General features: G+C 46.9%; 1 protein-coding gene across 4 annotated transcripts in view; it reads left to right on the top strand.

Moving 5' to 3' along the window:
- DNAJB4 (DnaJ heat shock protein family (Hsp40) member B4) overlaps positions 1 to 12486 on the top strand; it is a 29343-nt gene extending 16857 nt beyond the window's left edge. For all 4 annotated transcript variants that reach the window (XM_069981520.1, XM_069981519.1, XM_069981521.1 and 1 more), the window contains 2 exons: positions 6408 to 6979; positions 11726 to 12486. In XM_069981520.1, the coding sequence (XP_069837621.1) occupies positions 6542 to 6979; positions 11726 to 11959 (672 nt within the window). In that variant the 5' untranslated portion in view covers positions 6408 to 6541 and the 3' untranslated portion in view covers positions 11960 to 12486. The remainder of the gene's footprint in view (positions 1 to 6407; positions 6980 to 11725) is intronic.
- The last annotated feature ends 1227 nt before the right edge of the window (positions 12487 to 13713 follow it).

Here is a 13713-nt window from a genome sequence, read left to right as displayed (position 1 = left end):
TTATTTGGTCCTCATCTTGGTCGGTGTTTTCAGCCCAAACTAAAAGTGGGTACAAAGCAAAAAAGTAGGTGCAAGCCTTTCCATTCTACTTTTTCTTTATGTCAGTTCCACTCCTTGCATGCTGACCAAAATCCTACGCATGCCCCAAGCCTGAAGCACCATAGAAGCATAATGGAGATCAAACCCGTGGTGATAAATGCTGCACAACAAGATTTTATGCTTCATTCTAAAAAAAAAATTTCGGAGGAATGTTTGAATCTCATAGCTCAGTGCTGGCAGTGTTCTTGACGGGGCTTGAAGGAATTGGTGGTGTAGACAGGGCGATATATGCCACTAGACACTTGTGGGTCTGTGCCTAGGGCGGCAGTGTGGAGGAGGACAGAACTTAAAGGGTAAAAGTACAAAAGTACTTGGGGGAAACGCGCAAGTGGGATGAGTGAGCACAGAGAGGAGGAAAGGCAGTCCTGCAAAACACACATCCTGCAATCTTCTCTCATTAAGCTCCCAGATAAGCTTTGACCTTTCTGACCTCTGAATCCAGCGTTTTATGTGCCCAGACAGTTTCCAAACTACACAGCTGCTTGTCTGCTCTTCCTGCTCACTCATCCCCCAACCCCTCCTCCCTCCATAGGTTATAATGGACTCGGAAAGAGGCTTTTTTTGCCTAATAAAACTTATTATAGAGTTTCTTAAAATCGCTTGTACTATTGGTTTCTGCAAAAAAAAAAAAAGTCAATAACAGCTACACTTTAAGTGGATAAAAATAATATAAATCTTTTTAATGCAGATGCTGCCGAATTTTCCTTCTTTGGTTAAATCAGACTGCTGCTAAACTATGGGGCTTCTATCTAAAGTGATCCTGGTTGACCAACCCCGGTTATTTGCCCATTTGGTAATCCTCCTACTCTTCCTCCCACTTCCGACCACTTTTACCCAAATACTCCCTGGCCATACCAAGTATGTGTTCTGGATCTTCTACAAAATTTACTCAATCACATGGGGTACTGTACAGCTTCTGTCTTCCAGAAATAGCGCCACCCTTGTCTTGGTCTATGTGTGGTATTGCATCTCACTTAAAGGAGAAGTCCGGTCACACTCTTTTTTTTCCCAAAAGAGCCAGGGAGGAGGTGGCGGAACATAACAACATGCACTTACCTCCCCGCCTCCATCTCAGGGGTCCGCTGTCCTCCGCTCTGCTTCCTGGTCTGAGCGGGGACCTGGGTTGTGATGTGTCAGGCCCGCTCAGTGGCCAGTCAGTGGCCGTAGATCAGGAACCGGAGCGGAGGACAGCAGACGACAGCGGACCCCAGCGCTGGAGACAGGGAGGTAGGTGCATGTTGTTATGTTCAGCCACTTCCTCCTCCCCGGCTCTTTTGAAAAAAGTCAGAGCCCGGACTTCTTTTTTAAATTGAGGTCATCTGCAATACCACACATAACCTAAAGACAAGAGTGGCGCTGTTTCTGGAAACATTTTTTTTCTTCTACCATCCCCTTTACAGAAGTTGTCCAAAGTGGACAATCAGATGGTCACTATGTCTTTGAACCGTCCGTAGTACACGTCTATTATAAGATTTATTAGGTTCGCAGTCCCATTTGATATGCAGCAGATGAAATGCTGCATTTTTTATATATCCATGGCAACCTTTGTGGCAAATAAAGAATTACGCATCTGTTATTAGGAGCGCTGATCTCCTTGACAACTACCTTTTCAGGAAACGTACCCACAATAAGTAAAGTGCCCATTTTGGCAGGCTCTGACTATACATAGGCTTATTCTGCTTATTATTCGTGAACAACTATAGAAGTAAAACTTTTCTGCAAATTTCCTGTAAGAGAAAATAGAAAAAAAATTATAAATTTAAGTCATTGGGGGAGATTTAGTGCAGAATCATAAAGCAGCGACCAATGGTGACTAGTAAGGTAAGTGCAGCTCGGCCTGGTGGTAAGACAAGCCATAGCATGCACACCTCTCCCCTTCTCCACCCCTCCATCACTTATATAGGACAGGAGAAGAGCTACGCAGAAAAAATTTGTGCCGTAGTATTTTTTAGCCAGTAAGCAGGTAATGGCATAGCATTCGGCCCCTAAAGGCGCCCCCTCCCCATACACTTTAGTCGAACTTGTAGTTTCCATTCTCATCACTAGGCCTAAGAACTAAGCTGAGACTTCCTGTCCTGTCTGTGATGATAAGGAGGAGGCTGCTGGAAAGTGATCTGTATAGCATTACAGTGACAGGTGACACCAGTAGATAAAGACAACAATGGATGAAACTCACAGCTCAGCCTCCCCCTCCCTAGGTCACTGAGTATATCACTATATCACTATATCACTAAATGTAGTTAAAACAGCTCCGACAAGATGGCTGCCCCATCATAATAATGGACAAAAATAAAATAAAAATAATCAATAATATTAATATTATTAATATCAGAAAATAGAGACAGATTAGAAAAAAGTCGCAGTAGTGACGAACGCAATAGCGACGACAAGACGACCGCAAGAACGATCATAAGTAACGATTATCGTTCCGTGTAAATGGGTGAACGATTTCAGGTCTTTCGCAATAGCAGTCGTTTGTATCGTTTATCTTTAACGATTATGCGAACGATAATCGTCCGGTGGAATAGGGCCCTAATTGGGCAAACGATTTTGTGTTGTTTGCCGTAGCGGTCGTTTTAGATTGTTTATCGTTAGTTGTCAAAGAATCGCTTGGTGTAATAGTACCCTTAGGGCCCTATTCCACAGGAGCGATAATCGGCCCCATTCGTCACGATTCGGCCGATTTTCGCTTTGTGGAATAGAGACAACGATCAGCCGATGATCGTGTCATCGGCTGGTCGTTCATTTAGGTTCAGACCTAAAATCGTCGTTCGCCACCAGCGCATCGCTACGGTTGAATAGCAGTGCGCGGCGGCGACCGACGATTTTAGCAGAACCATACATTACCTGTTCGGGCTGCAGGTCTTCTTCTCCCGGTCACGCGCGGCAGCATCGGCTTCGGAGCGGGGCTGTCTGAACTTACAGACCGCTCAGCCAATCACTGACCGGAAACGCTGCGGCCAGAGATTGGCTGAGCGGTCTGTCAGTTCAGACAGCTCCGCTCCGAAGCCAATGCTGCCGCGCGGGACCGGGAGAAGAAGACCTGCAGCCCGGACATTGGGTCATTGGGGCCGTGGAATAGGCCCAGTAAACGAGCACCGATCTAGCAGATCGGCGCTCGTTTACATTGTTGCTCGGCCCGTGAAATAGGGCCCTTAGCCTTCCAAGTGGTTTAAAGGGGTTATCCAGAGCTACAAAAACATGGCCACTTTTCCCCCTCTCTTGTCTCCAGTTCAAATGTGGTTTGCAATTAAGCTCCATTTACTTCAGTGGAACTGAGTTTGAAACCCCACCCAATCTGGCGGCAAGAGAGGGGGAAAAGTGGCCATGTTTTTGTAGCGCTGGATAACCCCTTTAACTATAGGGGGTACGGAGGTAGTGTTTGCACAGGTCCTGGTGCCAACCAATAGACATCAGTGTTATAACTGGTACACAACCACAAGAAGACCCTGGTACAGACTTTGCACTGGATATTGAAGCAAGGTATATTACGTATATACATATTACATAGTCTTGCTCCCCCCCCCCAGGTCTTCCTTGATTTATGGCTGTTGTGGGAGCGAGTTGTTGTGTATAAAGTCAAGTGCACTCACTGTAAGCCCATGGAATGTAGTCTTCCCGTCAGCACCACCCACTCAGTGTTTATTCTAGGAAATGCCAGGGCTATAGCCACATGTTTCATTCTGTCTCCAGTTCCTTTGGCATTGTCAACCAGCCGCATTTACATGGTCCTCGGCCTTACAAGCCATATAAAAAGTTGGAATTTGCTTCCATTCTGGACACCTCCCAGATAATGACTGGTCTCAGCTGTCCTGTCATCCAGACAAAGATCCATCTGTAGGATACATTGGACCTGGTACTACCAGAGTGATGGTTACGGTATTTTACCACATTACCAGTACTTATGCTGTCTAGGTACAAGCGTGTCATTTACTTGCATTGCTACTATTGTGCATATTTTCCATGCCAATGCTATTTTATTGCAGACAGATTTTTTTTTTTTTTTTGCATTCTCACTTTTCAAGGCCTGTAGCAATAAAGGGGAAAAAAAGAAAATAACTCTTACTTCGCGTGGGAGGAAAACAGATAAAATAGAACAGTCAAGAGTCCAAGAGTCATATCACACACAAGAGGGGATGGGGAACCTTCCAGCTGTTGCAAAACTACAATTCCCATAATGCCCGGCAGCCAAAGCTTTAACTGTCCAGGCCTAATGGGAATTGTAGTTGGAAGAACGAAGGTTCCCCATCCCTGTTTTAAAGGGGTGCTCCAGCAAAAATCTTTTTCTTTCAAATCAGCTGGTTGCAGAAACTTATATAGATTTGTAATTTATTGTAATTTACTCCTATTTAAAAATCTCGATTTTTTTCCCATACTTATCAGCTACTGAATGTCCTACAGGAAATAGTGTATTCCTTCTAGTCTAACAAAGTGCTCTCTGCTGCCACCTCTGTCCATGTAGGCAGGGAAAGTTTTCTATGGGGATTTCCTGCTGCTCTGGACAGTTCCTGACACGGACAGAGGTGGCAGCAGAGAGCACTGTGTCGGACTGGAAAGAATACTTCACTTCCTGCAGGACTTACAGCAGCTGATAAATACTGGAAGACTGGAAATTTTAAATTAAAGTAAATCAATAACAAATCAATAACTTACTGAAACCAGTTGATTTGAAAGAAAAATAATTCGCTGGAGTGCCCCTTTAAAGCTTTGTCAAATATTACTATTAGTGTGCTTACCCATACTACTTTATTGTTATGGTAATTCAGTAGGATCGTCTGGTAGAATGAAGACCTGATAGGATAGGAGACAACAACCTGATTGGTGGGGGATCCAGTCACAGGAATCTCAGCCAATCCCACTTGTCCCATCAATAAAAGTGCATGCTTGGGCGCCATTGTATTCCCTGCATATGGTTCATCTGAACATCGCCAAACAGTGAACGCAAGAATATTCTAAAGTCCCATAGAGAACGAATATATGGCTGGATGAATGAGGTATTCCTATATTCTTCATCACCATGGTTACCGTGATCGTCATACCTTCTGTTCCATATTCGCACATATAAGTATTTGCGTAAGTTTTGGCTTTAATGTATCAGGTTGAGAACATAAGTAGAGGACGTGACCGCATAGAACGACAGAGAATATCCGACTGACTACAAGATCATAGGCGGATGTAGACTGCCTGGTCCTTGAGGTGTACACCTGATTCTGATCTCTTTTTATAAATGTCATTTACCATTGTAGTACTACTAGCTCCATACAAGCAGTGGTGTCTTTAGGGCACCAGGACACCACCTGTAGGTAACTCACTGGTCTTATTAAAGAGACAGAATATACGCAGTGATTCAGACAGGCAGGAAAGTTAAAGGGGTTATCCAAGGTTAGAAAAAAACATGGCTACTTTCTTCCATAAACAGCACTGCCCCTGTCCAATGATGTGTTTGACGTTGCAATTCAGATGCATTGACTTCAATGGACTTGAGTTGCAAAATCCACACCCAAACTGAGGACATGAGAGGTGACGTTTCTAGAGGGAAGTAGCCTTGATAAACCCTTCAAAGGGGAACTATCAGCAAGTTAGACTAATCTACCCTGCTGATATGTCCTTATTGCACACAGGGCGCCGAGGAGGAAGGTATGTATCTTATCTTCATCCTCAGTGCCGTTTCCGTGTTGTTAGGAGTGTAATCCTCGGTCTGGAGCACCGTTAGGAGCACTGACCCACCCCCAGAGCGCCTATCCAGCCCACCCGCTCCATTGATTATTATTAGAAGGAGCGGGTTGGCTTGAGGTTATCCGCGCGGATTCCATGTGATTGGGCCCTAATGGAGCATACCGAACTAGTTATATGCAGGAATATTATGTCACATCACTTTTCTGCATTCTGCTGGGTTCCTTCCATCCGTCAGCAGTGGAGATGTAAGGTGTAACCCAGACACTGAGGCTGGTTTTATACTGGTGTAATACAGACACATTATGGGGTCGGATTATGGTTGCAGGTCCCGGCCATGACTTGCGGCCCTAAATTTGAGCCATCATATTACACTAGTATAAAACCAGCCTGTTGTGTAACTACAATTCCCAGCATGTCCTGATGTTCTGGTCCTGGTATGTTGGAAATAACAGTTGAAGAACCAATGCTTGTATACAATAATCTACTATAGGAAATGTATATCTATGCGATGTAGAAGACTTTAGTGCATACTAAACATTCACATTACTTGGTAGGAGTAAAAAGAAAAAATTACATTGTATCAAATTCCTTTTTGGAAACTTTTTATAATGTGTTTTTATTATCCATTCTAGGACTTAAAGGAGGACCTGGTGCACAAAATGGACACGGAGGAAACTTCCACTACACCTTCCACGGCGACCCACATGCCACCTTCGCTGCATTTTTCGGGGGAGCGAACCCATTTGAAATCTTCTTTGGCAGGAGGATGCCCGGAGGCCGCGACGAGGAGGACATGGAGCTGGACGGCGATCCATTTGGCTCCTTTTCTAGCTTTGGCATGAATGGGTTTTCAAGAGAAAAGAACCAAGTTGGTCAGATCCGGCGTAAGCAGGACCCCCCTATTATTCATGAGCTGAGGGTATCATTGGAAGAGATTTACCACGGATGCACTAAACGAATGAGAATCTCCCGGAAGAGGATGAATCCTGATGGAAGAACGGCACGGACTGAGGATAAGATCCTCACAATCGAGATCAAGAAAGGCTGGAAGGAAGGCACCAAAATCACATTCCCCAAGGAGGGAGACGAGGCGCCCATGACCATTCCTGCCGATGTGGTTTTTGTTATTAAGGACAAGCCCCATGCACATTTTAAGAGAGATGGCTCCAACATTGTGTGTCCTTTACAGATCAGTCTGCGAGAGGTAATCCATCACGTCCATCCTTACTATTACTGAACGGGAACATTGTCCTTCATTATGCAGAGGGCGAGACCTGTCCAGTGTTTGTTACTGTTCTATCCAGCCCAGACAATCCTCTGGTAGATGCCACTAGGTGATGCCACCAGCTTATGGGCGGACAGCTGCTGCTGAGTGATGTCACCAGCTCATGGGCTGACAGCTGCTGCCGAGTGATGTCACCAGCTCATGGGCGGACAGCTGCTGCCGAGTGATGTCACCAGCTCATGGGCGGACAGCTGCTGCTGCTGAGTGATGTCACCAGCTCATGGGCGGACAGCTGCTGCTAAGTGATGTCACCAGCTCATGAATAGGCAGATGTCACTAAGTTGTGGGTGGGCAGATGCTGATGATTGATGTCATGGGTGGGTAGATGTTAGTGAGTGATGTCACCAGCTTGTGGGTCAGTAGATGCTGCTGAGTGATGTCACCAGCTTGTGGGTGGGTAGATGCCAGTGAGTGATGTAATCAGCTTGTGGATGGGCAGATGCCAGTGAGTGACGTCACCAGTTCCTGAGTGGGTAAGTACCGCTGAGTGACGTCACCAGCTCCTGAGTGGGTAAGTACAGCTGAGTGATGTCACCAGCTCCTGAGTGGGTAGGTGCCGCTGAGTGACATCACCAGCTCCTGAGTGGGTAGGTGCCCTGAGTGACATCACCAGCTCCTGAGTGGGTAGGTGCCGCTGAGTTATGTCACCAGCTCCTGAGTGGGTAGGTGCCGCTGAGTGACGTCACCAGCCCCTCAGTGGGTAGGTGCCGCTGAGTGACGTGTCACCAGCTCCTGAGTGGGTAGGTACCTCTCAGTGACGTCACCAACTCCTGAGTGGGTAGGTGCCGCTGAGTGACGTGTCACCAGCTCCTGAGTGGGTAGGTGCCGCTGAGTGACATCACCAGCTCCTGAGTGGGTAGGTGCCGTTGAGTGACATCACCAGCTCCTGAGTGGGTAGGTGCCGATGAGTGACATCACCAGCTCCTGAGTGAGTAGGTGCCGCTGAGTGACATCACCAGCTCCTGAGTGGGTAGGGGCCGCTGAGTGACGTCACCAGCTCCTGAGTGGGTAGGTGCCGCTGAGTGACATCACCAGCTCCTGAGTGGGTAGGTGCCGCTGAGTGACATCACCAGCTCCTGAGTGGGTAGGTGCCGCTAAGTTATGTCACCAGCTCCTGAGTGGGTAGGTGCCGCTGAGTGACATCACAAGCTCCTGAGTGGGTAGGTGCCGCTAAGTTATGTCACCAGCTCCTGAGTGGGTAGGTGCCGCTGAGTGACGTCACCAGCTCCTCAGTGGGTAGGTTCCGCTGAGTGACGTGTCACCAGCTCCTGAGTGGGTAGGTACCGCTGAGTGACGTCACCAACTCCTGAGTGGGTAGGTGCCGCTGAGTGACGTGTCACCAGCTCCTGAGTGGGTAGGTGCCGCTGAGTGACGTGTCACCAGCTCCTGAGTGGGTAGGTGCCGCTGAGTGACGTCACCAGCTCCTGCATGGGTAAGTACCGCTGAGTGACATCACCAGCTCCTGAGTGAGTAGGTGCCGCTGAGTGACATCACCAGCTCCTGAGTGGGTAGGGGCCGCTGAGTGACGTCACCAGCTCCTGAGTGGGTAGGTGCCGCTGAGTGACATCACCAGCTCCTGAGTGGGTAGGTGCCGCTGAGTGACATCACCAGCTCCTGAGTGGGTAGGTGCCGCTAAGTTATGTCACCAGCTCCTGAGTGGGTAGGTGCCGCTGAGTGACATCACAAGCTCCTGAGTGGGTAGGTGCCGCTAAGTTATGTCACCAGCTCCTGAGTGGGTAGGTGCCGCTGAGTGACGTCACCAGCTCCTCAGTGGGTAGGTTCCGCTGAGTGACGTGTCACCAGCTCCTGAGTGGGTAGGTACCGCTGAGTGACGTCACCAACTCCTGAGTGGGTAGGTGCCGCTGAGTGACGTGTCACCAGCTCCTGAGTGGGTAGGTGCCGCTGAGTGACGTGTCACCAGCTCCTGAGTGGGTAGGTGCCGCTGAGTGACGTCACCAGCTCCTGCGTGGGTAAGTACCGCTGAGTGACGTCACCAGCTCCTGAGTGGGTAGGTGGCGCTGAGTGACGTCACCAGCGCCTGAGTGGGTAGGTGCCCTGAGTGACGTCACCAGCTCCTGAGTGGGTAGGTGCCGCTGAGTGACGTCACCAGCTCCTGAGTGGGTAGGTGCCGCTGAGTGACGTGTCACCAACTCCTGAGTGGGTAGGTGCCTCTGAGTGACATCACCAGCTGCTGAGTGGGTAAGTACCGCTGAGTGACGTCACCAGTTCCTGAGTGGGTAGGTGCCGCTGAGTGACGTCACCATCTCCTGAGTGGGTAAGTACCGCTAAGTGACGTCACCAGTTTCTGAGTGGGTAGGTGCCGCTGAGTGACGTCACCATCTCCTGAGTGGGTAGGTGGCGCTGAGTGACGTCACCAGCTGTACTTGCACACTCAATCCCCCTTTTTGATCAGCTCCAGGGCCTGCTTATCCACGGCTCTGTTCTAATGATAATGATTGATCCCAGCGATGACCTATCCTACAAGATGGTGCTAAATATTCTATCAGTGAAAATACCTCGACATTCAGCCATCACAGTCACATCACTTTTGTTGTGTTCGCTCGCTGCGAAAGTGCTGTGGTAGTCGCCTAAGAGCAGTAACATAGGTCAGATTGTGAGAGACCAGAGAGTATCAGAGAGGAGGAAGGAAATTCCTACAGGTCCGGCCTTTACCTCCACACAGTCACACAAAGGCCTCTCTATCCCCCATAGTGTATGAATGTAGTGAGTGTAGTACAGCCGCTCTGGGTGCGCTCACCGTGCTGCATTCATGTCAACCCGGAATACTAGTTATACAGAGCTCATTGATGCTTCCAGCGCTTGTGTCATTGACTTTTGCTGGTAGCTGTGTGCGGCAGCCTCTGTACAGCAGGTGGAGATTGCTATTACCACTCACTGTCCTAGAATCTAAAAGCAGAGCGAGCAGTGATAGCAGTCACAGTGAGGGTGTCAAGCAGCCCCCCAGCCCTGGTACTTTATATAAGAATATACAGCACATGGTGAAATGGGACCCTGCTCTGTATAGCGCTGTACGGTTTAGACAGCCCTGCAGTTCCCGAAACAAACATTGGTGGCAGCAGAGGGGATCATGTTTTAAAGGGGTACTTTTTTTCTTTCAAATCAACTGGTGTCAGAAAGTGCCAGAGATTTGTAATTTACTTCTATTAAAAATCTCAAGTCTTCCGGTACTTATCAGCTGCTGTATGTCCTGCAGGAAGTGGTGTATTCTTTCCAGTCTGACACAGTGCTCTCTGCTGCCACCTCTGTCCATGTCAGGAACTGTCCAGAGCAGCAGCAAATCCCCATAGAAAACCTTTCCTGCTCTGGACAGTTCCTGACATGGACAGAGGTGGCAGCAGAGAGCACTGTGTATGACTGGAGAGAATACACCACTTCCTGCAGGACATACAACAGCTGATAAGTACTGGAAGACTGGAGATTTTTAAATAGAAGTAAATTACAAACCTCTGGCACTTTCTCACGCCAGTTGATTTGAAAGAATTTTTTTCTCTGGAGTACCTCTTTAAATAAAGTTACATTCCAAGTATTATAACTGAATCTGAAATAATTTGCTGATATGTATTTGTATACATTAATTGTCCACGCTGAGGGTGTGCTGCGCACTGCTGCTCTCTGCTGCCACCTCTGTCCATGTCAGGAACAGTAGCAAGAGAGCGTGCAGCTATACATCATCTCCTAGTGCTCGGCCCTTGGGGTATTACTATATATATCCTTACATTATTCACATCATACATATAGAATTGACAGCCTTGTAGGACCAGCCTCATAGCCGTATACACTCTAGTCACATAGCCGTATTCCCTACTGCAGCTTTCATTGTCAGACAGAAAATCATTCCCTCCTTGTACAGATCCTTCAGGAGCAGCTTTTACCCTTCCTTGATGGACACATTACAAATCCTATTACACAAGCCACAATGAAACTCATATCTCATAATAGGTGTTCGTACATTTTCTAGTCCCTTAACACTAATACAGTGACTGCTCACATCTGATTGTCAGCTATATATACTCTGTTATTTGGTGTCAGGCCCCATGAAAGTGAATGAGGTGACACATCCTAACAATCAACTGTTGTTAGAAAGTTATACAGATTTATAATTTACTTCTATTTAAAAATCTCCAGTCTTCCAGTACTTATCAGCTGTTGTATGTCCTGCAGGAAGTGGTGTATTCTTTCCAGTCTGACACAGTCCTCTGTCCATGTCAGGCACTGCCAAGAGCAGGAGAGGTTTTCTATGGAGATTTGCTGCTGCTCTGGACAGTTCCTGACATGGACAGAGGTGGCAGCAGAGAGCACTGTGTCAGACTGGAGAGAACACACCACTTCCTGCAGGACATACAGCAGCTAGAAGACTGGAGATTTTAAAATAGAAGTAAATTACAAATCTGTATAATTTTCTGACACCAGTTGATCTAAAAGATGAAAAAAAAAAGCGGAGTTCTCCTATAACTGCGTCTCCAATCAAACAGGGGCACTGGGGACACTCATGTTAATGCTTTACGGGAGTCCAACTTCTTAGACTATTGATTGTTTTGATTCTTTTGATTGTTGATAAATTTTAATGTTGGAATGTTCCCTTTAGGTTGCACATTTATAACGTTTGTGCCTGCACGTAATATGCGATGTTTTCTCCATCTCCAGGCGTTGTGTGGCTGTTCCATCAGCGTCCCCACCTTAGACGGACGAAACATCCCCATGACAATCAATGAAGTTATTAAACCGGGAATGAGACGAAGGATTATCGGCTACGGACTCCCTTTTCCAAAAAACCCCGATCAGCGTGGAGACCTTCTGGTTGAGTTCGAAGTGGTTTTTCCAGAAAGCATTCCACAATCGGTGAAGGAGATCCTGAAGCGGCACCTGCCTGTGTCCTAGACGCCGGGGATGGCGGCATAAGCACATTGACACCGCATAGGAAGGGCCCAGACAGACTACAAGATCCCTGTGTGCACTACTGCTGCGGTGTCTGGGCGGCAGTATATGTCCAGTATTATAATTCTGCCGAGGATGTTTTATGCTGTTGCCATTGTTGGGTTTCATTGGCTTATACTAATGACGGGTGTTTCCTATATGAGCTTTTCTTTTCTTATAGAGCTGATTTATAATCAGGAAGCTTGCGAGTAGCATATTATCGGTGATGGCGCAAACTCTGCAGTAGCGGTAGTTCTTACCTATTAGGCCGACGGTATATTTAGCATCTGACTTCAACCCTTACAGTGTTAAAGAAGCTTAGGCGTTACGTGAGTTTTTTAGTTATGCACAATGGAGACCGCAAATTTTGCACCCGCCCCGTCTATATATGTTGGAACGGAATCTGTAACCTGGTGCAGTCAAAGGAGAAGTCTGGTGAAAATTTTTATTAAAGTATTGTATTGCCCCTCAAAAGTTATACAAATCACCAATATACACTTATTATGGGAAATGCACATAAAGAGCTTTTTTTCCCTGCACTTACTACTGCATCAAGGCTTCACTTCCTGGATAACATGGTGATGTCACTTCCTGGATAACATGGTGATGTCACTTCCTGGATAACATGGTGATGTCACTTCCTGGATAACATGGTGATGTCACTTCCTGAATAAAATGGTGATGTCACTTCCTAGATAACATGGCGATGTCACGACCTGACTCCCAGAGCTGTGGCTGCTGGAGAGGATGATGGCAGGAGGACACTGAGGGACACAGGGCACTGGAGGGACACTGAACATCCCTCTGCCATTATCCTCTCCAGCAGCCACAGCCCGCACAGCTCTAGGAGTCGTGTTGTGACATCACCATGTTGTCCAGGAAGTGACATCACCATGTTATCCAGGGAGTGACATCACCATGTTATCCAGGAAGTGACATCACCATGTTATCCAGGAAGTGACATCACCATGTTATCCAGGAAGTGACATCACCATGTTATCCAGGAAGTGACATCACCATGTTATCCGGGAAGTGACATCACCATGTTATCCAGGAAGTGACATCACCATGTTATCCAGGAAGTGACATCACCATGTTATCCAGGAAGTGACATCACCATGTTATCCAGGAAGTGACATCACCATGTTATCCAGGAAGTGACATCACCATGTTATCCAGGAAGTGAAGCCTTGATGTAGTAGTAAGTGCAGGGAAAAAGCACTTTATAAGCATTTGCCATAATAATTGTATATTGCGATTTGTAACTTTTAACTTTTGGGGGGCAATACAATACTGTAATAAAAATTTTCGCTGGACTTTTCCTTTAAGTCAAAGAAGACATGATGATTGGTAGAGAAGGCAGAGACTAATATATGGAATAATAAGGTTATAAAGAATATCATCTGAATAACTGTACATCCTATGACCTCATGCGCATGACAGAGGACACCGTATAGGTATAGCATAGCATTGTGATGCCCCGGGCAGCACTGTATTGCTGAGTTCTGGTTACAGGGGTTGTTCACCAAAGAAATTTTTCTTTCAAATGAACTGGTCCCAGCAAGTGCCAGAAATTTGTACTAAAAAAAATCTCAAGCCTTCCAGTACTTATCAGCTGCTTCCTGCAGGAAGTGGTGTATTTTTTCAAGTCTGACACAGTGCTCTCTGCTGCCACCTCTGTCCGTGTCAGGAACTGTCCAGAGCAGCAGCAAATCCCC

Source organism: Dendropsophus ebraccatus, chromosome 8, assembly GCF_027789765.1.
Source record: "Dendropsophus ebraccatus isolate aDenEbr1 chromosome 8, aDenEbr1.pat, whole genome shotgun sequence".
Lineage (NCBI taxonomy): Eukaryota > Metazoa > Chordata > Amphibia > Anura > Hylidae > Dendropsophus > Dendropsophus ebraccatus.
The sequence above is the reverse complement of the archived record's forward strand: the minus strand, read 5'-3'. Positions and strand labels throughout refer to the sequence as shown.